Source organism: Melospiza melodia, chromosome 1 (genome assembly GCF_035770615.1).
Source record: "Melospiza melodia melodia isolate bMelMel2 chromosome 1, bMelMel2.pri, whole genome shotgun sequence".
In the NCBI taxonomy this organism is placed as follows: Eukaryota; Metazoa; Chordata; class Aves; order Passeriformes; family Passerellidae; genus Melospiza; species Melospiza melodia.
The window spans coordinates 21,117,141-21,141,124 of NC_086194.1; the positions used below are offsets into that span (position 1 = coordinate 21,117,141).

A 23,984-nucleotide genomic window follows, 5' to 3' on the forward strand; every position below is an offset into this window, starting at 1 on the left:
CAGTGATGGAAAGAAATGTTTAGTTTGACTTAATTACCTTAACCATTGACCACAGAGCCCAATGGGAGCCCTTCCATTATATGACATCCCTGGGGCTTATTCCCCCTTCAGCCATGCAGGCATTTTAAAAGCCTCTGGGAGCTGTACAGTCACTCTGCATGCTGATCTATGACAAGTAAATGTTGCTCCAACATTTTTTGTCAGGGCTAATTTACTTGCTTTGTTTGTTTGCTTGGGGTTTTAATAATTGTATTAGAAGTCTTTGCTCCTGATGTATTTGACATTGTGCCATTGGTCCATTAGGATTTGGTTGAGTATTGTGCATTATTTTTAATTTGCATTCACAGTATGCTCTGTAATAACTCCCACTGAATTCTAGCAATGGATGCTGTGAATTTGTATTAACAGCAGCGCTGTTTTGTGCAACTGTAGTAAAATTCTTTGCAAAAGAATACTTAGCACATCATCTCCTTCAGCGAAGGAGATCAGAGTTCCAAATAACAACAGAGACATGCAAATTGTTCCTGGGCTAATTGTAATGGAAGGATTCATCTTGGATGGAAATCATTGGCACAAGCTACTGTTGATGCCAGAAGTTTACATGGTTTCAAAAAGCAATTAGACATAATTATGGAAGAAAAATCCATGAAAGGCAACTAAACACACAGCTAGCTCTAGTTCAGAAATTCCCTGAGCCATTGATTGCTGGAAGCTGAGAAAGGGTCCTAGGGATGGATCACTGCACAGTTCTTCTGGGATTGTGCTGCTGGGCACTGCCTGAAGAACACACTGTTCTAGTCTGACCCAGTATGGCCTTTTGCAAAGTGTCATGTTAAGATGTCGTGCAGAGAGCCTTGAGGAAGAAAAGAGAATGAGAAAAAAATTATCTCCCTTCAGTTTAACAACTTGCAAGTTTTTAGGTTTCTGAATTAAAATCCTCCTTTGTACCTCATTGTAAGTCAGACTGGCCCATCAGCTTCCTTTAGAAAAGCATACACACCGGACTGAACCACAGCCATGGGCACATGCCTGCAGTGCCCTTAATGGGATGAAGGCTCACACAGAGGCTGGCAGTAGAGCACTCATTTTCAGTAGTTACCGGCCTCAAGTCTGCTTATGCTACAAGATGCATTTTTGGCCATGAGTATTTATCTGCCGTCAGGCTGGGTCATCACTGCTAAAGAGAAGAAACTTGTTACTCAGTTAAACTAAATAAAGGAATCTGGTGAAGTGTACACAATATCTCACTCTGATGGATATAAAAACATAGCTTACAACAGTGAAAAATCATTAATTTTGTGCACAAGAAGCAAGTCGTGCTGTTGGTTAGAAGAGGGAGCTAATAATACCAGGTCATGGGCTCAGTCCCCATACAGGTCATTCACTTAAGAGTTGGACTCAATGATCCTTGTCTGTCCCTTCCAACTCAGAATATTCTATGATTCTGTAAGAATGACATCTTATGAGACACTCAGAGTCCTGAAGATTTCCCCAGGTGCCCTGATTTTTTTTCACCTTGACCTTCTCCAAAGAGTGAATGGTGCTTGACTGGATGAGTCATCACTGGCACATTTGATGAACATCTCAAAGTGATGGTAGATGTAACTGCTTTTAAACACCTAATAATTTAGCTGGCTTTAGGTTGATCCCAACGGACTGTTTGCTGGCTGAATTTAGTTATTAATTATTATTTTAATAAAGACTAATTTTTAAGTTACAGGACACAAAAAAAGGAGAGAAAAAATTAGGGAAAAATTAGTGAAAAAGACATTAAGGCAAGATAAAAAGCATAGCAGCAACAGCCACACAAGGTGATTATTTAGTTTGGACTTTTTTTTATTTTAAGGGGGAACAGGAATGCATTGCTTTTTGTGATTTTCCTTTAGTGGAATGATTGGGGCCTTTTGATGTCCTGGAGTCTGGCAAGACGGCACCTTAGTTCTCACAGTTTATCATTATGTAAAACCATGTTGCCCAAAACCGTGGGTGGAAATAAATGAAGTTGTGAAATGCAATGAACCAATGACTTTTTTCCCAGTTTGAAACACATATGTCTGTTTTGTGAATTTGCTGCAAGTTTCTTTTTGCTAAAATCATATTGTGAGTGTGCTAAAAATACCAAAATAGTTGTCTCGCACCAATACCTCACTCTGGGGCCTCTCATACTTCCCCAGAACATGGGACTCCAGTTTCACTGAACATCTTTTAGTACCTTTCTCTTCTTGTTAATTGTAACAGTCATTTCTCCTCCTATTTGCAATAACTAATATCCCTATGACAGCCATTGCTTAGATGAGAAGGCAGCACTAGAAAAGCATTTAATGAACATTAATTGCTTCTTAATATGATTTAGCTGCTGGAAATAAGAAGGCTAAGCTGGCTCCATGTGACCAGCAGCCCTACAGGCCCCTCCACCAGATTCCTTTCGAGATGCAATCCTGCTGACCTGGGGGACAGAAGCCTTTCATGGATGATAACCAAGGCTGCACTTTGCTTTTCCAAATTAGCAGCTAAGCAGGGCTGTAGGAGCTCAGTAACAAAGTCATGATGATACCACCTGGCTGATTAGCGATCTCTTCCTTCTGTGCAAGCCAGCAATTATCAATTCCTGCTGACTTCAGAAGCTAATGGGAATCAGAGGATGGGGGATGCTGCCAAAATGCACCTGCTTCCAGCTGTGAGGAGGATGATGAGATGGGACACAGACTCTACATACACTGTTAAGTCTCTGTCTTTTCCTGTGTGGTATCTTTGGCACCTGTACCTTTATCATTTTGACCCTCTCCATTACATTACCTGACACCATCACTTCTGATATGGCAACACCACACAAGAGAAACTTGGTCTTTTGAATCCAATATTCCTAAATTTGAATTCTGATTCACCATTGATTCTTATCTCACCATTTAGTAAGGTCACTTAACCTTTCTACTAAGCTGCTGTGCCAGGAAATTAGGGCTGGTAACATCTAAAGATACTGTGACAATCAATCAATACCTGTTTGTAAACTTGTTAGTAAACAACAAGCACCAAATGCCAAGTCTAATCTAAACACATTAGTTTATAATCTTCCCATTTTCTTTGCAAGAACTTTAATATGACACAAAGATTAACCTTCTGATCTCGGAAAAAGAAATCTTTACTGTACTACAGACTGGCCTTGGCAGCAGACCTCTAACTTGAAATATTATGTCCTCACTGGCATCACTAAATTTCCCATGGATTAGCTGACAGTGATACCTCAGGACTCCCAGGAAAACTGTATTGCAGAAGGAAATAACAGTGAGGGCAAAAGCCAAATCTTTTTCTGGACTGTAATTTTTAGTTGTCTTTGATTCAGAGCTGGAATTGAATACCACTAGGCTTTTAAGATGAAAGACTTATTGTTTTACATAGGGTATTTAATGGGTATTACAAAATAGCTGATGATATCCACTAACATAAGCAGGAGCCTTCATGTTTTACAGAGGTGGTGGGGGATTGATATTTCTAATATCTGTTGATCAGTACACACATACCTTGAAAAGCTTGACAGTTGGCCCCCTACTTATTGTATACAGTGTCAACTGGTTTTATAGGATAGGCCCAAAGCAAGCTTTTGGGAAGTGGTGATGAATCATCTTCATGGTCCAGACATTTACATTAAATCACAACAATTCAGAAGTTTGCTGTTTAGAGATTCACAACAATCTTGAAACAGCAAACTTCTTCAGTACTTCACAAGTCTTCACACTGGCTTTGCTTTGCTATTACAATTAAGTATCTCAAAGCCAAGAAGACAACTGAGCTGTGCTCCCGGGGGACTGTGCATTGAGCCAGTCAGATACCTGCAACCCCTTGGGACACCAGCCAACTGCTTCTAGCTCGCTCCCACCAGCACCCACAGCCCTGCTCACCAGCAAGCGAACAAATGCCCCAAAAACATCATTAGATGTTTCCCTGTATACTCCATCACAGTCACAGACGGTGCTATGCTGTTCCTCTGGTGCACTTCCTAGAGGCTTGCTGCTTCCTATTGTTATATCTAACCACTCACAATATCAAGTCTGTGTTACTTCATTGATATAGAGCAGCAGAGCTCTTACTTAGAGACTTTCTAGCCATTGTTTGATGAGCAGCAGCTCCAAGGCTTAAGGAAATGCTCACAGATACAGAAAACATGAAGGATAGGGAAGAATCCACAAAAACAAGGTGTCAGCTCACAATTGAAAGGCTGCTGTAAGTCACAGCATCTCTTCGACCCACTTTTAATAACGGGGGACCTAATTATTGGCACCTTGTCACCTTACTAGGTTTCTCATACCAATGGTTTGTGAAAGCAACACTGAATGCACCATCACGTAGAAAGACACAAGCTTACTACAGAAGCATTTCTTTACCAAAACCACTCCAAATGATAAACACATAGAATGTTTTGGGTAGAACCTTACAGATCATCTAGTTCCAACCACCCCTTGCCATAAGCAGGGACACCTTCCACTAGGTCAGGTTAATCCAAGCTGGCCTTGAACACTTCCAGGGATTTGGGATCTACAGCTTCTCTGGGCAATCTGTTCTAGTGCCTCATCATGCTCACAATAACGAATATCTCCCTAATATTCCATCTAAACCTGTCTTCTTTCAGTTTAAAGCCCTCCTGCTTGTCCTATCACTACATGCTCTTGTTAAAAAGTCCCTCCCTAGCTTTCTTGTGGGCCTCCTACAGAAAGCTGTAATGAGGTGCCCCCAGAGCCTTCTCCAGGCTGAAGCAGCCCAGCTCTCAGGCTGTCTCCACAGCAGAGGGGTTCCATCCCTCAGATCAGGTTCATGGCTCTCCTCTGAACAGGGTCACAGCCTTCTTATGCTGGGGGGCCCCGAGCCGCACACGCACAGTGTTCCACGTGGGGTCATTTCTATCTATAATATAAATAGTTTTATAACATACCTTTTATGAGACAAAACACAGGACACATTGACTATTACTTTTTAATTCAGAGAAAGAGCTATTGAAGCAGCAGCGGCTTCAATACGCCAGCCACGGGGCAGGGCTGCCTGCCCTCGCCGGGCAAGCCCCGCACCCTGCTCCCGCCGCCGTCCCGCAGGGCGCCCCTCTCCCCCATTAAAGTTTGGGCAGTTTCGACTCCCTCGCTCCGCCGCCCTCGACACGGAAGCGCTGCGGGAAGCGCCCCGAGCGGTGGCCGGCACAGGCCGCTAGCAAAGACCGCCCGGGTGCCGCCCTCACGCCGGCCGAGCCCGGCCGCTCCCCACCAGCACCGGCGGGCCGGGCCCGCGCGGCGGCCGCGGCGGGAGTGGGGGGGGCCGATGGCGGCGGCGGCGCAGGGCTGCGGGCGAGGGGCGGAGCGCAAAGACCCTGTGGCTGCCATGGCCGCCTCCCCCTCCCCGCAGCCTCCCTTAAATACTATGGGGCCGTAGCTGTGACGGGCGCCGCTGCCGAGCGCACCATGCGGGCTGTCATCGCCTTGGCCGCGGCGCTGGGCAGCCTGCTGCTGGGAGGCTGCCTCCTGCGCCTGGGCGGCCAGCAGCCCCTCCGCGCCAGGTAGGGCGGCCGGGCGGCCTCGCCCGCGGTCCGGAGCCGGCTGGGGAGGGCGGGAGGAGCGGGACGAGCTCCGCGGGGCGCGGCGGAGCCTGGCGGTGCCCTCGGCTCGGTCTGAGCTCGGCGCGGGTCGTGGGCAGGAGAGCGGCGCCGCTCTCGCCGGGTGATGTTCAATCACTGGTCCTGACAACTTTGTTTTCCCGTCTCGCTTGCCAGGGGCTGGCAGGAGGACGCAGGAGTAGCGGCTGTCACGCCGAAAGTGGTGCGAGCCCTCAGGTCTCCCCTGACGCCCCTTCCTCACACCGAGAACAGGTACGGGCTGGACGCCCGCTGGGGGTCCGTGAGGTCGGGTCTGCAAAAGCAGAAATTCGCCTTCGCTCCGGTTCATTCTCGCTTTTGTTTCGGTAGCTTGATCAGAGAGAGCGTTAGAGATTATTAGGGCAAATAGCACTTTGCTTTAACTATAATGAATTATTTGTCCATGGGCCCCCTTATTGACGGCTGTCACTCTGCCGTTGGTTTCGAGCCCAATAAAAAACTGCGTAGAGCAGTTTTGTTAGCGTACGATGCAAAAAGTGCCTGCTGAATGACACGTTCCAGGTATCTTTTTATTCTTCATTCCAGGAAGGTGGAGCTGGGAAATGCTATTACTGTTTTTGTAATCTGTATTTAGTTAAAAATGCAGATTTATCATTTACAATCCATTTACAATGAAGGCAAGACATATGAAGCCTGTTTAGTTTTGGGTTGGCATTGTACTTTCTGAGAGCCCATTCATTTGATCCTGTGTCTTGACCTTCTAGATCAGTGTAGATTTTTGCTTTACAGCCTGTTTTTTTATACTGTGAAATTTAATGTGAAGGTACTTTGTAAAATCAGCTGCGAAACGTTGTGTCTTACATGCAGACTTCAATACTAATGACTGTTGTTTTTATGCTCTTGGGTCCCCACACACTGTAGGAAAACTAAGAGTGCAGAAGATGGTGGTGTAATCCACACATGAAATCAATACTATGTAAGAAGTAGTTTTGAAATATTTTTTGTTTCTTCTTTTACTTTATATGGCATTATTACCTTTGCAGTTACCATGACTATTATATGTTAATATATATTACAGTCAAAAAACACATTATAAAAATCAGAAAGAACTTAAGAATTGGGTCTTTCACAGAAACAGTGATGTCCTGGTTGTGTTGAAGACAATGGTGACAGTGCAGTTAACCTTACTGAGGCCACCATCTCACTCAGTCTAGCTGAATTTGGTAGCCTATGCTTTCCCGAAGTGAATGCAAGTGATGTTAGTTGCAGTAATGATTGCAGTGTATCCTAACAGTGCATTTCTTATGTGTTTCTGATGAGATACTCTTGTGCTCTTTCCCTCAATATTTAAAACTTTCACAAGCTCTAAGTTTATAGCATCTTTCAAAGTTAGTGACAGAAAAGGAACAGAATTCTCCAAATGTTCCTACCTGCTGTTATGAGCTTCTAGCCTGCTTCTCTTTCCTGTTCTCATTTTTTCCCCTTTCTGCTTTTTTTCCCATCTTTCCCCCTCTTGATACTGGTTTTTTGCAGTATGTACTGTTCTGCTTTGCTTTTTTTTGGTAGCCATTATTCCATTCTTCTTTCCACTCTGTTTTGGGCTGTGTCTGTGGTTTCCCCCTGGCCCATCTCCTCACGCTCTTCCCTACTAGTTTCTGAGTTGCCTCTCCTAGAAATGCTGATAGAGAGCACTTCAGAGAACAGTCTATTTCCCATCTGCTCTTAGTACACTCAACTGGAGCAATGAAAGTAGAAACAACACATACCAAAGAGGTCTGAAAATCCATGTCATTTTTTTAACCTTTGTAATAGGGCAAGTGAGATTGTGATTTTAAATATGTATTTTTCCGTATTCTACTTGGAGGAATTTTGACACCAATTTGAAGCTAGTTTTTGTCAGCTTGAAATTGTATTTCTTCATGACTAAGTGTCTGCAAAAGTGTGTCAAGTAAATAATTCATCAAAGAAAGTTTCAATATACTCAAGCTCCTGTAACTGCAGTGTCTTTGGAGAGATGTCTTGCCAGCTGAATCCGAGAGTGGATGTGCTGTCTCACCTGACTGACTGTGCTCAGTAAGCTGGCCTGACAGGGCTTTGTGGTGCATGTGTGGCTAATGAGAAAGGAGGGAGAGCTGCTGGACTGGACTGACCAGGAGCTGTTGGTTCATCCAGAGAGCAGCAGGACTGGGCAGGGAGCCATGCTGGAGGGGTTTGATCCAGGCAGCAGCTGGACTGGGCCTGGCTAAGGGCCATGCTGGAGATGCTTGATCCCGAGAGCATCTGGACTCATTCAGGAGTTCAGAGCAATCCCTCAGTGATGGAGATGGATGGTCTGGTCAATAGGAATTAGATTCCAGTGTGCTGTGGGGTAGTGTGGTTCTCCTAAACAACCCTGATCATTTGAGTGGCATTGCTGTGTTATTGGCAGCAACTCTTTCCTGCATAAGAGTAAGAGGATGTACATGGATGTTTCCAGGAAAGGAAAAAGAAAAAAAACCTAGGCACTATCATTGACCTCCAAGTAAAAGTAATCTAGACAGTCTTCACAGTCACAAGCTAATCTTTTTTATCATTATTTCCTTTGCTGTTGGAGGCATATTTGCAACCAGACATCTCCCAAAGAATCTCTAAAGCCCTATTATTCTGTTGCCTTGCAGTATTGAAAGCTAATCTGTTCTTTTACTTTGAGTAATACTTTTAAAGGATGAAACTGAAGGATGAAGGGATGAAGAGCAGGGGATTGGATCAGACTCTCTTAGATATTTAGGCAGCTATTATGCGCAGCAATGTTTAAATACATGGTGACCAGGCACCTGAAGTTCTCTGGGGATCTGTGTCTTAGTAAATAATCTTGATGATGTGGTTTGTCTCTTACAGGATGTTGCTTACCCCTTTTTCTTGTTAAGCCTTAGCAAATTGGGGCAATGTGACTGCCTCTACAGTGCGACTTGCACATCTAGTCTTGGGCTCATTTCACAGCCTACTGTGCCTCTTAGTAGGGTTTCTTACTGAAAAGAAAGGCCACTGTTAGTAAGATATGTCTAGTAACCTCCAGACTTATTCATGGAACCAGTGTCATTTATACTGCAATAATATGTTCTCTGGCAGATTTCTCCTATCTATGCCTCATACTGTCCTCTCAATTTTTAAGCTATAACTGCGAGTACAATTTCTATTTTCTTAACTACAGCCTTCTTATATTTTCAACAGTACAACCAAAAAAAGAAGTCTTGCATTTTTCTCACCTTTAGATCCTTGGTCTTCCCTCTCTCCTTTCCTCTCTCCCCAACTGTTTGTGCAGGCATAGTTGTTTGTTTAGTGGTTACAGTAATAGTAGAACAGAGGACTTAGTACTGCTAGTGCTTATCAAGGGAAAATGAAAATAGTAAGAGAAGCTAGGTAGTATTTTCTTTGTTATGAGGCCCAGGGTGTGCTAGGTTAAATTTAGGAAGAAATTCTAGCTGCTATTTTACTACCCAGGAATATGTAGCAGATAAATCATGCCAGGTCCTGCAAGAGAAGTCAAAAAATAGCACTATTTACGTGTGTTTTATATAAAAGAAACAAGGCAGCAGTACCCTAAAGAACTGACCACCATAGCTCTGTTAGTCTGTCTTGCCAGTTTTAAGGCATTCACTTATTATTTCCCCAGCTTGCTTTCTGTCTTTGCAGGTCCAGGGCAAGCCCAGTGTAAGACCACTGAGGTAATTGAACAGTGGGAGGAAGTGATGGAGAAGCTATGGGTAAACAAGTTAGTATTAATACAGTGTTCCATAGTGTTGATTTCTCCAATTCCTCTCTCAGCAGCAGATCTGTATGCAGGCCTAGGAAATAAACAGCTATACTTAATTAACAATGCTACAGAGACCTGTACATTCTGTCTCCTGACAAAATACTGCATTCAGGCAGTCAGAAGGGGGAAAAGAGACAGGCTAATACCACAATTATGGAGTAGCCTAGTATACTGCACAAATAATTTACTATGGTTTAGATTAGTCAGCAGTGGGGGTCCACTTCACTAATTTTACTGCTCTCTTAATATTTTGCCCCTTCACCCCAAGTGATGCGTGCAGATATATTTTAGGAACATATTTTGAAGCCATACCTCATGTATTAGTTCTGTCTAAATGAATAGGTGTTCAGTTGAAAGCTGCTGCCAGGACATATTTATGTTCTGACAGTGGTGAAAGGTTTCTGTTTACTTGGTCCAAGTGAAACTGCTCTGTCATTCTATTGTGTGCCCTTGTAACATGATTTTAGTGTAAGTACCTTATTCTTTTCACTTCACCTACCATGAGGCTCTGAATGTTGCTTGTCATGTTACCTGTCATGCAGTTTATGGATTTTATAAATAAAAAGTATCTGATGTTATACATAGCCCTGGTGAATGCACTGGAGGGTCTTTCAAATAATTTCAAGATGCAGTTTGTGTTTAAGACCTGATTTAGCATTCCTTAGATAAGCAATACCTCTATAGGAACTTGAACAAAGATAGTAGGATCAATCCCTTTAACAGTTGCTGTGATTAATGTTTCAAGACAAATTCTTACTCCTGTGGTTTGATGAAGCAATTTTTATAGTCCATTTCACCAAGAATTTAAATTGTGTATTGCCTTATTAATCAAGGTGTTGTGAACTTTAAAAACATCACTATATTCTTATCATCTGATTAATTTGAAATAGTGTCAAAGGCAGCACTTAAGAGCACCCTTCCTATGGAAGTAGGGATTTTGGGTTTTTAATAGTATTCAACTAACAGATGATGAGATTCAAATATAAATTAGTCCCTTCAAGGGAGAGATTAAGACAAAAGATATTCACAATCTGGATAATGCTATTCAGTGCCATTTTGGTAGAATGATAAAAATGTGTAATTTTGCATACAGAAGTTATCCTTTTTAGCTGGAGATGCTCAGCTGAAACATGTTTAGAGCTCTTGTGCTGCTTCAGACAGCCAAGATCAAGAAGCTATAGAAAAGAGCAACAATTTATTATGCTGGGTGTGGAGTGAATAGCCAATGAGTGGGATTTTCCCTTACTTTCAGGGTGGACTTAGTGGGGAGGTGAAATTTTTGTTGCTTTCACTGCTGCCAGACAGTTCAGTTCTGAGAAATTTTGAATATCTCATCCCACATTCTTTGTTTCTATCAGATTTTGAGGGATATCTAGAAGAGGGACCTTTTAATCTTTGTGTTACAGTATAACTCACAGCATCAGTTTTTCCATCTGCCTTTTTTCTTTTCTTGTCTTCCCTATCATTCCTCCATCTTATGCCTCTCCCGTTTTTCTACTCTGATAACTGGGCTTGGGTTTAGTTTTGTTTTTAAAGGGTGTGCCTTTGCTTTTCCTTCCTGTACCTTTCTTCTCCCCCAGAATGCTCTCTTACTTGGCAAACCCCTCTGTCTGGTGATTTCCTGCACTAAGGTTCCCTGTTGTCTCAGGACTGAATGCTGCAGGAGCAGCAAAAGGACTTTCCATATAGTTTCTGTCTAAAGATGGAGTCAGTCCTTGTCTTAAACATTTTACAGTTTGAGGATCTGCTGTCTTCCTGAGAGCAAGATATAGAATAAAACGTGCTGATAGATAAGGCACATGGTCTTAATCTACTGTGGATTTATTAAAGTACAGATGGTGTACTTCCTGAGTTTCTAGAATTACCATAGGAAGTATGTGGTCCTCAAGCTGTTCATATATGATTAAAAAAGCCCCTGTTTTTCAGATTTGGTCCAATGAGATTGGCTTTGAGAACATATGAGCCCTAGGGAAAATACAGCTGAAATTTCCCTGTATCATCAGTTTTATGAGTTTAAGCCAACAGAATGTTTCTGCTTCAAGTTCTCATTTAGCTTAATAGTTCACAGAATTAGTTGAATGTAGCCTGATATCTGTGTTGTGAGGCATATTACTGATTTCATTGCACAAGTTGTAGTGCTGCTCTAAGTAGTGAACAAAGACTGTCATCCATTGGGTCAGGTAAATTAATTTAGTGGTAAATGTTGCCTTGCACAATTGTCTGAAATGAGCAGAAATTTAATCTGAGTTTGATGTCTGTGCAACTTTGCCATGAATAATGCAGTAGAAGTCTGGACTGTCTCTTGCACACCCATCTTATCTAACTGCAAAAAGATTGCACTCATGTGAAGCAGAGGCTACTCTAACAGTGAAACAGAAATTCAGAAATTTACCTTTTAATGGAATGAGTAATTGCTTTACATCTCTTGAAAATCAATTGTTTTAATTTTGTACCTTTTGCACCACATAAAGAGGGTTAAGTAAGTTTTATGTACAAAAAGCCACAGAAGAAGCATTTTAGTGATCTGTCATGTGGCTGTAAAAGTGATTGTGAGGCTTTAATGACAAAACAGAATAGGGATTTATTTTGTTCTATCTTTTTTCTCTGACTTCCTTTTTTTTTGAATTTTTCAGGTCTTGAAAAGGATTACTTAAAAACAATTGTGTATTAAAAAAATGAGGCAACTTGCTTTTGTTGGTCTTAGGAATTTTTTAAAGGACTAAAAGTCTGTGGAGTAAAGCTTGTATTATTTGAGAGAATATTTATTCATTGCCCCACAGATCTCAAGACATAAATTAATAGGAATCTGTAAGGACTTGTAATGGTTGTCTGCACAGAGTTGTGCAAGAATGTTGGTACTCTGCTAATGCCCCTTGCAGGGAGCTATCAAACCTTGCTGCCTGCTCTGGCTTGGTCATCCACTTGGCATATTCACATGTTAGACAGTCTCTTCTGGCCAGTGGTGGCTCAGAGGGGCTGGGGCCACTTCTCAAAGCAGCATCCAGCATCTTAGGTTTTAGTTATAATGGAAGGCTTATTTGCAGCAGTAACATGCACTTTGCTTTTATCAATTGTTCTTTTTTTTTTTTTTTTTTTTTTTTTTGGCCTTTCTGTTTCTTTAAAATGCTATTTAGGCGGCTAAACTTTTGCCTGTAGCCATTTCTCTTATTTTAAGCTGCAGAATAATCATTTGATGTTACTAAGTTAAAGAAGCAAGAGGGAGGAAGCATGAGAGGAAGTAGTGCTACCTAAATTTGTTTGAGAGCTGGAAAGGGCCTACCTGGTTGTTCTGCATAGACAGAACCATTCAGAGCAAGCTGCAGTAAAACTGTGTACATAAATTTTTTAGGCAGAATATTTGCTAGCACTTGCTATGGGAGATCTGCAGCGTTCTTAGCTCTGAACTGTGTGCTCTGAGAGCCTTCTGCTATTTGTATTTCACTCCTTGAGAAAAAATGAGATAAAGAGCTGTATGCAAAGGCAGCCAAGGAGCTCTCAGTAGGCAGTGCCAGCTGTTACTATTGAAGTCACTGCAGAACTGGAAGGATAGAGGTTTATGTTGTGTTGTCTTACTGTTTCCCTCAACAAGGGGCATACAGACTGGATACTTCCTTAGGGGCACTGAGTGTATACTGGGGAGAATTTATTGGTGGTGGGAAGAAATGAAGAGGGCTGTTCTCTCTCCTTGGCAGTCTACATCCTGTGGAAATTGCTACTAAGTGTGACTAACTCTACAAAATTCATGGGCAATGGAAAGAAAAAGAAAGGTGGTTCTTTCCTTCCCTGTCAGCTATGACTATGAGAGTCAGCTCAGTAGCAAAATAAACAAGCATTTATTCTCCTTTACTCTTCAGTCAGTCTGTTCATCTGAGGTGTTTAAGAAGAGAATGCTCAGGAGAGAACTTATTGATACCTGAAGGGAGGGTGCAGGGGATGGAGCCAAGTTCTCATTAGTGGTGCTCAGTGCTAGAACAGAGGCAGTGCTCACCAGCTGGAACACAGGAGGGTCCCTCTGACCATCAGGCATCACTTTTTCTCTGTAAGGGTGACTGAGCACTGGCACAGGCTGCTCAGGTGGGTTGTGGAGTCTCTGTGCTTGGAGATATTCAAAAGCATCTGGTACAGTCCTTGCTCCCCCTCTCTAGGTGGCCCTGCCTGAGCAGGGAGTTTGGACTAGATGAGCTCTGGAGATGCCTTCCAGCCCCAGCCACTCTGTGGTTCTGTGCCTTGAAATGGCATCTTTCCCAAGCAAGTCTTCAAACTCAGCTTGTCAGAAATCTTGTTGCTGAGGGGTCTCCATGTTGTAGCAGGTGAAGTTTTGGTCCTTGTCAGTAAAAGCAGTGATGACTCAGAAGCACAAAGCAGGAAGGCCTTTCTCTTGTGTGAGTGCCTCTGTGCAGAGGTGTTTCACTTGTTCTCTAAGAACAGCACACGGCCCCTCTGCCTTCTGTGTTTCTACTTCTGGTTTGAGCAAAAGGCTGCAATGTCCAAGGGCTCTGTAAGTCGTGCATCAGTGGAAAGAAGCAAAGAGAAGGGGCAGGTGGCAGGGAAGAACATGGTGAGGGGCAGGGAAAATAATGCCAGAGAAGAAATCTTTAGGGTAAATGGCAATCTACAGAGTGGAAGGCTGTGTTAGAAGAGGGTGATTGTATGAGATTGGACATAGATACAGGATGAACTGAGGTGAATGGAATAAGAACTTGGTATCTCAGTCATTTACTAACTTACTTCTCATTCTTCTACAAGGACTGCCCAGAGCAAGAGGACCACACAGGAGTTTGGTGAAAATAAGACAGGAATTAAAGATACTATCTGACACTTCCCCTGGTTCCTTTTACAAATATTTGTTCTTTCTGTGTAAATAAAGAATAAACAAGACAGGAAGTATTATACTTGAATCAGTAAGTTAAGGTCAAAGTACAAAGACCCACTTCACCTGTGGATGGACTTTCCTGTATATATTATATTCACTCCAAATATTGCATTTCATCAGCAATTTTAGGAAATCACATCTGCTGAATATTTTACTAGTGAATATTTTAAATATCTTCAAAACTTAATGTTCAGGAAGCTTTCAATTTCATTTTTTTAAAATTACATTTGCTGATTACAGTGTAAAGTGGAAAATATAATTCAGACTATGAAATAGAGTTATTTTAAACAACCAAATATTTTATATTGCCTAGCAGAAAACTCTCTTTTAATAACAAGAACTTCACAATAGAAGTCCATAAGGTTTCTTTACTAATGTTTTCATCTAAATCAATGGTTATTAATCCTATTGGCATAATAAAGTAAATGTGACAACATTGGTAGAATATGTTCTCTCTTTTAAAGTTTATTGCCTTTTCTCCTCCTGCTCCCTTTTAACAGAACAACTCATAATAAAAATGGAATTTACCAGTTTGAACAGGCTTCAAAATGTAAGGCAATTCAGGACAACATTTTGTCATCATCTATCAAGAAGAAAAGGTAGGTGTTTGCTGTCCTTTCTGCTTTGTTTGTTTTAAATAGAAGGGTAAAAGATTGTCCTTTTTTACATAATTCTTGTTTATTAAAGGGGAGCTATGCAACAGAAAACTGAATTTGTTCAACCAATGTTTGCTGCATTTTTTTCTTTTACGTGGATAAGATTTATTTGAGGTGGGATTTTAACTTTTTTATTTTCACAATGCAAGATTTCCTCTTGGCAGGTAGCAACAAGTTATTCACAAAATTACTGAGTAGAAGTGTGGGGTATAGTTTCATTTTTGAGAGTCTTTTTCCTGACTGGTGAGCACTCCTCCTTTTATGAGCAACTTCAGTTAATGATTCTGTCCAGCATTGCTAACTAGAGGAAGGGTGGAAATGTACTAGTATAAAGACCTGCTGGTTAGTCACATGATGGCATTGTGATTGCAAGTTCACAGGAAACAAACAGTCCAATTTTAGACACACTGGGGAAAAAACCACCCCAAATTAATTTTGGGTTTAAACTTGTTGTTCTGTATTTTTCTGGCATGGAGAAAAATCCACTTTGATATCAGTCCTACTCAAATTCCTTGTCACTTTACAAAGTGAAAAGCTGAGAAGCAGACAGTGATTTTGACATGTAACATCTTTTCCTCTATCAATGCACCAATAAACAAAAGGATGCACCAATAAATAAAACATTGAAGGTAAGAAAGGCTTCCCATTAGGACCGAGTTGCAGCTTAAAATGGATGGTGCCATGCTGTCTTTAAAAGTGGGAGCTTCCCTCCCTGCTCCCCTCCATTTGGGAAAAGAAATAGAATGAGAAACAAAAGGTGAACTAAAAACAATTATATATCTTTCCCTATTCAAAGTACGGGAGAATTCAAATTTTTACTTAATGCCAAAACAACATTAAATGGTGATTCGAAAACATACTCTGTCTTTTCTGCCCCCTCCTCACTTTTTTATTGCATTTCAAGACCTTTCACATCTCTTTAAATCATCATATTTCTAGCATTTCTTCTTTGCTCTTATTATTACTTCTTTATTTATTTATTCATTCTTTTTCCCCCCCTTCTTTACAATCTCTTCTCCCATCAGTATTCCACTTTTTTAAGCAACACTATCATTGAAGTTTTTATTATTTTGAAGGGTGCTAGACCACTATGTTACTGATGCACTGATAGTGAGAGCTGGAACACGGACTGGCAGAGGTAAAATAATGCAGTTGACTGAAAACTTGAGTGATTAACACCAAGGGGAGGAAAAGCGGTCACTGTATTGCTTTCAAAATCCACTTGCAGCAATATAAATGCAGTTGTTTATCCCACACATTGCAAAGTTTTGCAGTCTTTGGAGATGAGCTCTTCAAATGTTCATTGAGAACATTTTGGAGCTGAGATTATGGGAGAAACTTTACAAAGTACAAGAGACTTTTATTCCATGGTTAAAGAGAAAGGGGATGTACCATTTAATGAGGCAGAAGATGAACTGGGTAGGTAGGAAGAGAAACAGATGCTTGGGAAAGAAAAGGAGCAAGGGATTGCCTTTTGCCATGAATATTGCAGCCATTGACCTTCACTGAGAGGGGCTGCAGGGATTTTGTTGCTTTTTCAAGCTGTGACCCATGGGTGTGGCACATAAATGCTTTATATTACAGTTCTAGCCTTGGAGGGACATTCTGGACACTCCTGCCTCTTAAACTGGAAGAAAGAGAAAAAAAAAATACTAATTTAAAGCTTGTCAAATGATTCAATAGTAAGAAATGCTATGTAAGTGGGAAATTGTTGTTATTATTATAGCAAGTATGTGCTGGTGGTGACAAAGAGCCTGAAGTGCTGAGTTTTGCTAGCAGTTTTCCATTTTTATTCTAGAGCAACCCCTGTGTAAAATCTCCTGAGGGCTTATAAAACTGATATTTTTTTTGGTAATGTTAAAACGTCCAGAGGTAAAACAGAGCCTCCCCTTATTTTGCATTTCATGCCACAGTTTTTCTTTTTTATTTGTTTGTTTCTTGAACACAAACTGCCAAGTAGAAATGTGTCCTTTTTTTTTTTGCTCCTGCTGCTCAATCTTCCTTCCAATTCAAATACCTTTTTTACAAGCTGGTATTTAGCTTTAGTAAATAACCAATGAGACTGCATCTGTCTGTTCTGACATTTTACCTGTTGTCTCCATGCTGTCTCTACAATTTGTCCTTGCTGTTTTCCTTTAGATATCTTCCAAAAATTAGAAGATACTAATACTTTGCCAGTGCTTTGAATGTGCATAGCAACCTCAGCCACTGCAGTTAACACAGTAGATCACTTCTTACCTGACAAATACTCTGGGGGAAAAAGAGAAAGTCATCCAGGTGTTATTTGTCAGTCAGGCTCATATAGTATAAGTGAGTTTCCTAGGACAGCAAATTATTATAATGGTTGTGGTGCAGGTGGCAGACAAAAACAGGACAAAAAGACCCCATGTTTCATTCATTCACTCTTCTCAGCACTGTAATCATTGTGTTGTCCAAGTGTTTTTATAACTCAATTTACCTGAGCCTTTCTTTTTTATCTCAATAATAAAACCCTTTTAGCATCAGTGAATATGTGCTGTAGGCTCCTAGGTGCCAGTGGAAATCTATGTAATGTGCCAACTCTTTGAAATGGAAGAGTGGAGAAGATGACTGTCTGGGTTACAGCAGAGTCATGAAATGATTCTCTGATAGCCTGAACTGATTTGTTTGGAGAAGTGAGTCCCCAGGCCTCCTTTAAAGCAGGAAATGCTAAAATTAGCTTTCTGGGAAGAAAACAAAGTTTTCTGGGCTGTAAACCCAGCTGCAGCAAATCCCAGAGCTTCATGTTGAGTCTTTAAAAAATTATTTCTAGGAATGCTGTCTGTATTACAGTTCATTTGATAGAAACCTTTTACTGGTGTGAGCAGATGCCTTGCAGAACTGCCACAGTTGGGAGCTCCTGTCCCCCAGGACAGTGTGCTGGGATGTCTGTGCTGCCCTGTGGCACTGTGCCAGCTGGTAAAGACAACTTCTGACAGACCAGAGTGTCCTTGTAAGTCACAAGAGGAGCTAAACTGGATGCATAGGGCGAGCAGAGTTGGTGTTCTGACTTGTAAAGACCTGGAAATGGAGCTTTTCTGTGTGAGCTGGTGAGCTTGGATAGCTCTGAGCAAGAGCAATGCCGTCCAGTAGAGACAGCTGTGGAGAGGCTGCAGTGTTCTTGCTTTGTAATTGGTGCTTTACCCAAAGTGCATTTTCTGTTACAAGTATGAGAGGGCCCTTACAGTTTCTGACAGAAGACTGCCTTTGTTTCCTATGAGATCTTGGAACTGGCATTATGGATTATGCTTTTATTCTTCTCCCTACCAAATGTTTCCCTGTAACTTACTAAAAAATTGTCAGTCAATGCAGTTTCTTTCTGAATAGATGGTAATTTCTCATTTCATTTCTGACTCTTATCTTCATCTTATCAATGTCTTTAGGCTAGAATTTGCTTTTGCTATATTTTTTTTCTCCTGGATAGCTATAGTGTAAGTAACTCTTTGTGGTCTGTTAAGCTGTTAATTTCTGAAATTTTTTTGTAAGTCCAAGCATCTAAGAGTGATTTCTTGTTTATATTAAGGAATGAAACCAGATGAGTTACTCAACATCAGAATTGGCTTTTTGGGTTTTGTGCTTTTTTCTCACGTTCACCCCACAAACCCTCCTTGCCCTGCACTCCTACTGACCCTTGTCTGTCCACATAGTGACTCAATTTAGGGATCAGCTTCAGCAGGAAGGTAGTTCCATTTTCTATGGCTGCAGTTCCAAGGCTGGTAACATACCAGCAGGCAGCTTCCAAATAGAAGGGCCTTGATCCCTGTTTGTCCATTTCCATCACTCTGCTTATACTCGCTGTGGTCTTAGATGGAATCTTTCTTGTCTGGTTTAACACAATAAGAAGAAAATGTATGTTCATATCCTTGCCCTTCTGGATTATTTTTTTGCCCTGGTAGTAAAAGTGGCCTATGAAAGCATTTAACAAGTGCAGAACCTGGCAAAAGAAAAACAGGGGTGGAGTCAGGTAAGTACCCATAGTGACACAAGGCTGTTGGACTGGAAGGAGGAAGAATGTGCTGGACCAGGTCAGATCAGCTACAACTGCAATGAAACTAGTTTTTTTCTTTTCCTGCTTCTGCTGATTGAATTCTCTTGAGTTGTGAGGGCTCAGTAGAATCGCTTTAGTTATAATCTTCTAGTTCCATTAAAAGTTTTCTAAGTGTGGAGGATGAAATTTTGTACATATTGTCACAGGTGCAAACTTGAGCCAGAGACCAGTTTTAATGCAAATTCCTCTTAAAATTATAATTTATTTTTCTGTGTGGAAATTGGACATGATTTTACTTGGGGTAGGATCAGTGAGTTACCTTTAGCAATTGCAGTACTTTTATGGAGCAATCTGTTTATTTCAAACGTGGAACAGAGAGAAGGAGGCTTTCAGATGATTGGCCTCTACTGCTGTAACCACCAGACATTTTTTTTATGTTGCTTTTTATCAATTCTCATGCTCCACTTAAAAACAAGTCAAGTTGCCATCCCAACTCTTGTAAAACTGTTCAAAATAGACACTTCTAAGTGACAGCTTGAATAAACTCATGTACGTTTGGATCGACACTAAGCTATTTTTGTTAAAATAATACAAGTTAGATCTTGTATGGAGACTTGGGTCCTATAGAATTTTAGTCATGACATCCATACCATCTTTTCTTCCTATTCCTCCAGTTATCTTAAGTCAGTTATTGTTTTTAAAAGCCTGTATTATAATCCAGGCACAAATGGGAGAAACAGTAACATTGGACATGAAAGCCAAAAACATCTTAATTCTTTTGACTTGCATGTGACAAAGTATTTAGCTTGTGAACAAATTTAAATCTCTTGAATGGATTTTCAAGAGCAGAGAGTTTTTTGGTTATATGTAGCAATGTAACCAAAGTTCTGGATCATGTAAAATAGCAGATAGTTTTATTTTACAGACAGTTTAAAGGAAAAATTACATCTGTAAATATTGGTCTAATGTCTTTAGATGATTGAGCTTTGGAGATTCTATTAAGTAAATGAAAGAACAGGCATAAGAAATGTTATGTTTTATCTTGGCCAGGAAGACCCACTTTTCAAAACACTTTATGGTTTAAACCACTAAGTACAAGAGAATTATTTATATTATTTTGGAATTTTGCACTTGAGATGATTTCTAATAGTTTCAAAGTATTTATGGTTAGTTATGTGAGTTTGAAACAAATGTACTTTTGAAACTTTCTGAAGTTCATTAGGACACCAGTAGTAAGAAGAGATGTTTAATAGGTCATGCTAGTTAAATGAGGATAGTGCTGTTACAAATTACAAAAATAAAATAGGTCATGTAGTTCTAAAAGCAATCTATTATATATGCACCATGCACATTATTATTAATAAATGCATCATTTGAATGTTTTTAGAGACTGTTTCTAAATATACATACATATATATTCTAGTGTTTGATGTTGTTTCCTTTTTTAGATACTCAGAAGATTATTATCTTCACATAGTCACAAAACTGCAGAACTGCACCTGGGTAAGGAAACCAGAAGAATCTACAAAATTCAGGTAATTTTCATTGTCTCATTAAGAAAAACCGTTTACCCTAGATTTTTCTAACACACCGTAAATTTAAATATTCCCTTTTAAACAGATAATTTTGTATTGCTTGTAGTAATTTCTGTCAACTTTTTGATGCTGGGGCTCTTCTTGTTTGGTGGAATTTAACTGTTCAAACTGAGTAGAATAAAAGAACTACATAAGTAATTTCATTTATATTCACAATAATGAGTGGTAAACTAACTTAAGTAGAATGAATTGAAATGTTCCTGACATAAAGCCTACAGTGTTAAAGTACTGATAATGTTATTTTGTCCATTTGAACTGGCACTCTGATAAAAGGCTATAATGAAGCAGTGTGTTCCTTACCCCAAGACTATTGCCTGTGTTGCAGAAGTGCCCAAGGCACTCATTAGGTTTGTCACTGCATGTCATGGCCCCTGAGCATGACAGCACGTGATTCTGTCTGTCCTTCTTTGGGATGGCACAGAAGGACATGCTCAGTAGGGATGGTGGGCTCTGAAAAGACTAAACTCTCATTTGGAAATCATGCTGGTTTTATAGAACAGCTTCACTGTGCCATCCCTGTTTTCTCCGGGGAAAAAAGCTCTCTTGATTTACATTTTTACATAGATCATAATTAAAGATTCTGTCATGATTGTTAAAAACAAATAAATGGACTTATCTTCCAACTCTTTGGAGTTAACTAGCATTGAGAGCCTAATATCCACATGCTCAGCATGATCCCTTTGGAAGAAGCAGTTTTGGGGTGGTGGGGGACAGGGTGAAGGGTTTTGTGGAGCATAAATTGCTGTGTTTGCTGTGTATCACAGCTGACTAATGGTGTTTCCCAAAGCTGAGGTAGGAGTATACACAGAGTTAAAGACACTGTGTTGACTCAGGCAGGCCTCAGCTATGCACAGAGCTATCAGCATGACAAGGAACTGTAAAGCAGCCCATTCCATCTCAGAACAGGCAAGTGTCTTGCACAGAGTTGATGGGAGATGAAGCTGCTCTCACCTGCTCTTCACCCTCCTACATTTGAACTTTTTGTTTTCCAATCTATTTTTTTTAAACTTCTCTTCCTTCCAAATGGACCAGCCACCACATACCAGCTATTTGCTACTGCTTCTGCTGTACTGGGTGTTTGAATCAGTGGCACTGTAGCCACTCCTTTGTCCAGCCTGACTTCTTCATTTATTGCTTATACAATCTCCCCTCCACTGGGCCACCTTCTACATCTTCTAGGCCAATGGGAATCAAGCATCCAAAACATCATGTAAGACTGGAGTTTAAATACAGGATGCTTGCTATTCCTCATGCTGACTTTGGTTTCCAGCAAGGAGTCTGGGTCATAAGTAGTCAAGGTAGGTTATGCAACCAATGATCAAACTGGAAAAATTCAAAAGGAAAAACTGTTGGATGCACTAAGCCACCAAAAAGTGTGGACTCTATGTACATTGAGGTGATCTTATTAACTTTAATTTAGCTCATATACCAAGCAGAAAACCATATTTTAAAATCCATGGTTCAGCACAGGCTGGACAAACTTGTTACTGAATCAACATTCAAGGGCTGTGCTGTTACGGTTTTCTTGGTTTTTAACATCCAAACTAGCTGGAGTATTGGCTAGTTCATATGTACATAACCCATGCTGCAATTCTAAAGACAGTACTATGTATTCTGTTTCTGACATTTCATCTGATTTGATGACATCAAAGATTTCCATGACTAAGGACTGGTGCTTTGGTGTATAATAATTCGTGGCATCATGAATTAGTATTTTACTAAAGATGGGTGCTTTTGCATAAGTCTTTACTTTCTTTTTTCATTCTCAGTCTTCTCTATTGTTTTTTGGAAACAGTATATTAAAAATTTACAGTTGTCCTTAATACCTGACCATGCTGGAGATTTTCAAGGCTCTTAGCAGGTGGTCAATGGAGTCTTTAAAGTAAAAAGATGTTAAAAAGAAAACCAGATTTTATTTAAAATTTGCTTGCTAAATCTCCATGCTTACAGAACTTCCAGGCTTATTTATCAGACTTAAGCCTCCAACTAGCTTTGAAGGGTACTTCAGCTGAAAAATGATGCATTAATGGAACCATGGGGGTGAAAAAGTTCTGGAGTTATAGTGAAATAAATGAATTAATATTCGCTGGGCAGTAGATCTCTTTCTTTTTTTGACTTATCCTTGTGTCAGTAATAGCTGTGTAATACAAATATTTTACAGTCTGAAAATCTCATTAAGTAGTAGATAAACACACCCATTTGCAGAAGAGGAAATTAATCTCTGAGGGGCTGTGCAGCAGAAATTGGGTACTACAACCAGCCACCTTCAGCAGGAGAAACTGAAGCTGTGTCACATTATTCACCTGGCAGTGCCACCCGAAGTCTGCCTGCTCACAAGACTGCAGAGAAGCTGCTTGACTTCTTTTCCTGTTTGTCCATCTGTTAAATGCAGTGAACGCTTAGATGCTTCTCAGGCACGGTGTCAATTTTTTGACATCTCTCTATTTTCCTGAAGTTCTGAAGAGCAGGCATGCATATTTATAAGGGATTTAATGTCTTATGCTTCAGGGCATACACTAACCTCTAATTAATAAGGTTCAAGGAAAGCTTCTCCTGGGTAGTTAGTTTTTCAGAGAAGCTTTCCTGTGTTTTCCTTTGCAGCTTTTACTGCTGGCTTCCACTGTGCTGCTAGTGGAGTGAAGGAATATGTGATCTAAGCCAGTAACTCCTGTGTTCCTAGAAGACAGCACTGTGTGCCAAGGAGTACACATCCATTCACATCATAAGCTGCTCTCCCAGCAGATCCAGGCCAAATAAAAGAATATAAATGAGAAGTGCAGTTGAGGAAAGAAATACTTGTCTTTTTATTTGGCAGAAGGGTTACAGCTGATGGCCATGTCTAATATAAACTACAGTTTTTTTGCCAATTCACTGTTGGAGAGCAGAGTCCAGGCTGACACTCTACTACCTGGCTCAGCTTTGTCATGCAGCTGTGCAAAATGTGTCCATTGTTGCAGAGGGCTGCCCTTTCCCAAGTGCCTCCCTCTGAAGCTGCTCTGCTGTGCTGGCTCACATGCTCTTGGCTAGGTTGCTCTCTGGCAGCGCTCACTGGTTCTTGATGGCTATGTGATGTTTACACATGCATTTCTCAAAATCAAGAAGAATAAGGAAGCAAGTACAAGCCATGATGTTCTCTTTAATACCTCCCATATTTACAGTCACTCTTTTGTGGTTGATTTTTTTCCAGACTCTGTCAGGGAACCAGTCTTCTGGCATTTCACTTATTTTAGTGTCAATAGTGATGACATCAGCATTGTCAGACATAGGCTGCCCTCAGAGGAGCAAGTGCAAGCACTTGGTTCATTGCTCTTGAAATCTAGTTCAGATTTATTGTGCCCCACAGTTGTATTTGTCAGTCATTGTTAAAAGAGTGGTGCAAGTAGCATCCTACTAACAGTGATTTTTGGAGTCTTCTCCAACATTTATTTCTAGGGACATATAGAAAACTATTCTTTTATTCTGACTTTTCCTTTATAAAATTAATCTTCT

The 23,984-nt window shown here is 40.6% G+C and overlaps 1 protein-coding gene across 3 annotated transcripts in view; it reads left to right on the forward strand.

Annotated features, from left to right (window-relative positions):
- ST8SIA6 (ST8 alpha-N-acetyl-neuraminide alpha-2,8-sialyltransferase 6) overlaps positions 1–23,984 on the forward strand; it is a 62,906-nt gene that overhangs the window by 12,167 nt on the left and 26,755 nt on the right. The window contains exons 1-4 of one of the 3 annotated variants that reach the window (XM_063150481.1): positions 5,317–5,536; positions 5,750–5,845; positions 14,739–14,837; positions 20,349–20,435. In XM_063150481.1, coding sequence (XP_063006551.1) covers positions 5,442–5,536; positions 5,750–5,845; positions 14,739–14,837; positions 20,349–20,435 — 377 coding nt within the window. In that variant the 5' untranslated portion in view covers positions 5,317–5,441. Of the gene's footprint in view, positions 1–5,316; positions 5,537–5,749; positions 5,846–14,738; positions 14,838–20,348; positions 20,436–23,984 lie in introns of those variants that run through there. The other 2 variants (XM_063150488.1, XM_063150494.1) reach the window with 2 other exon arrangements.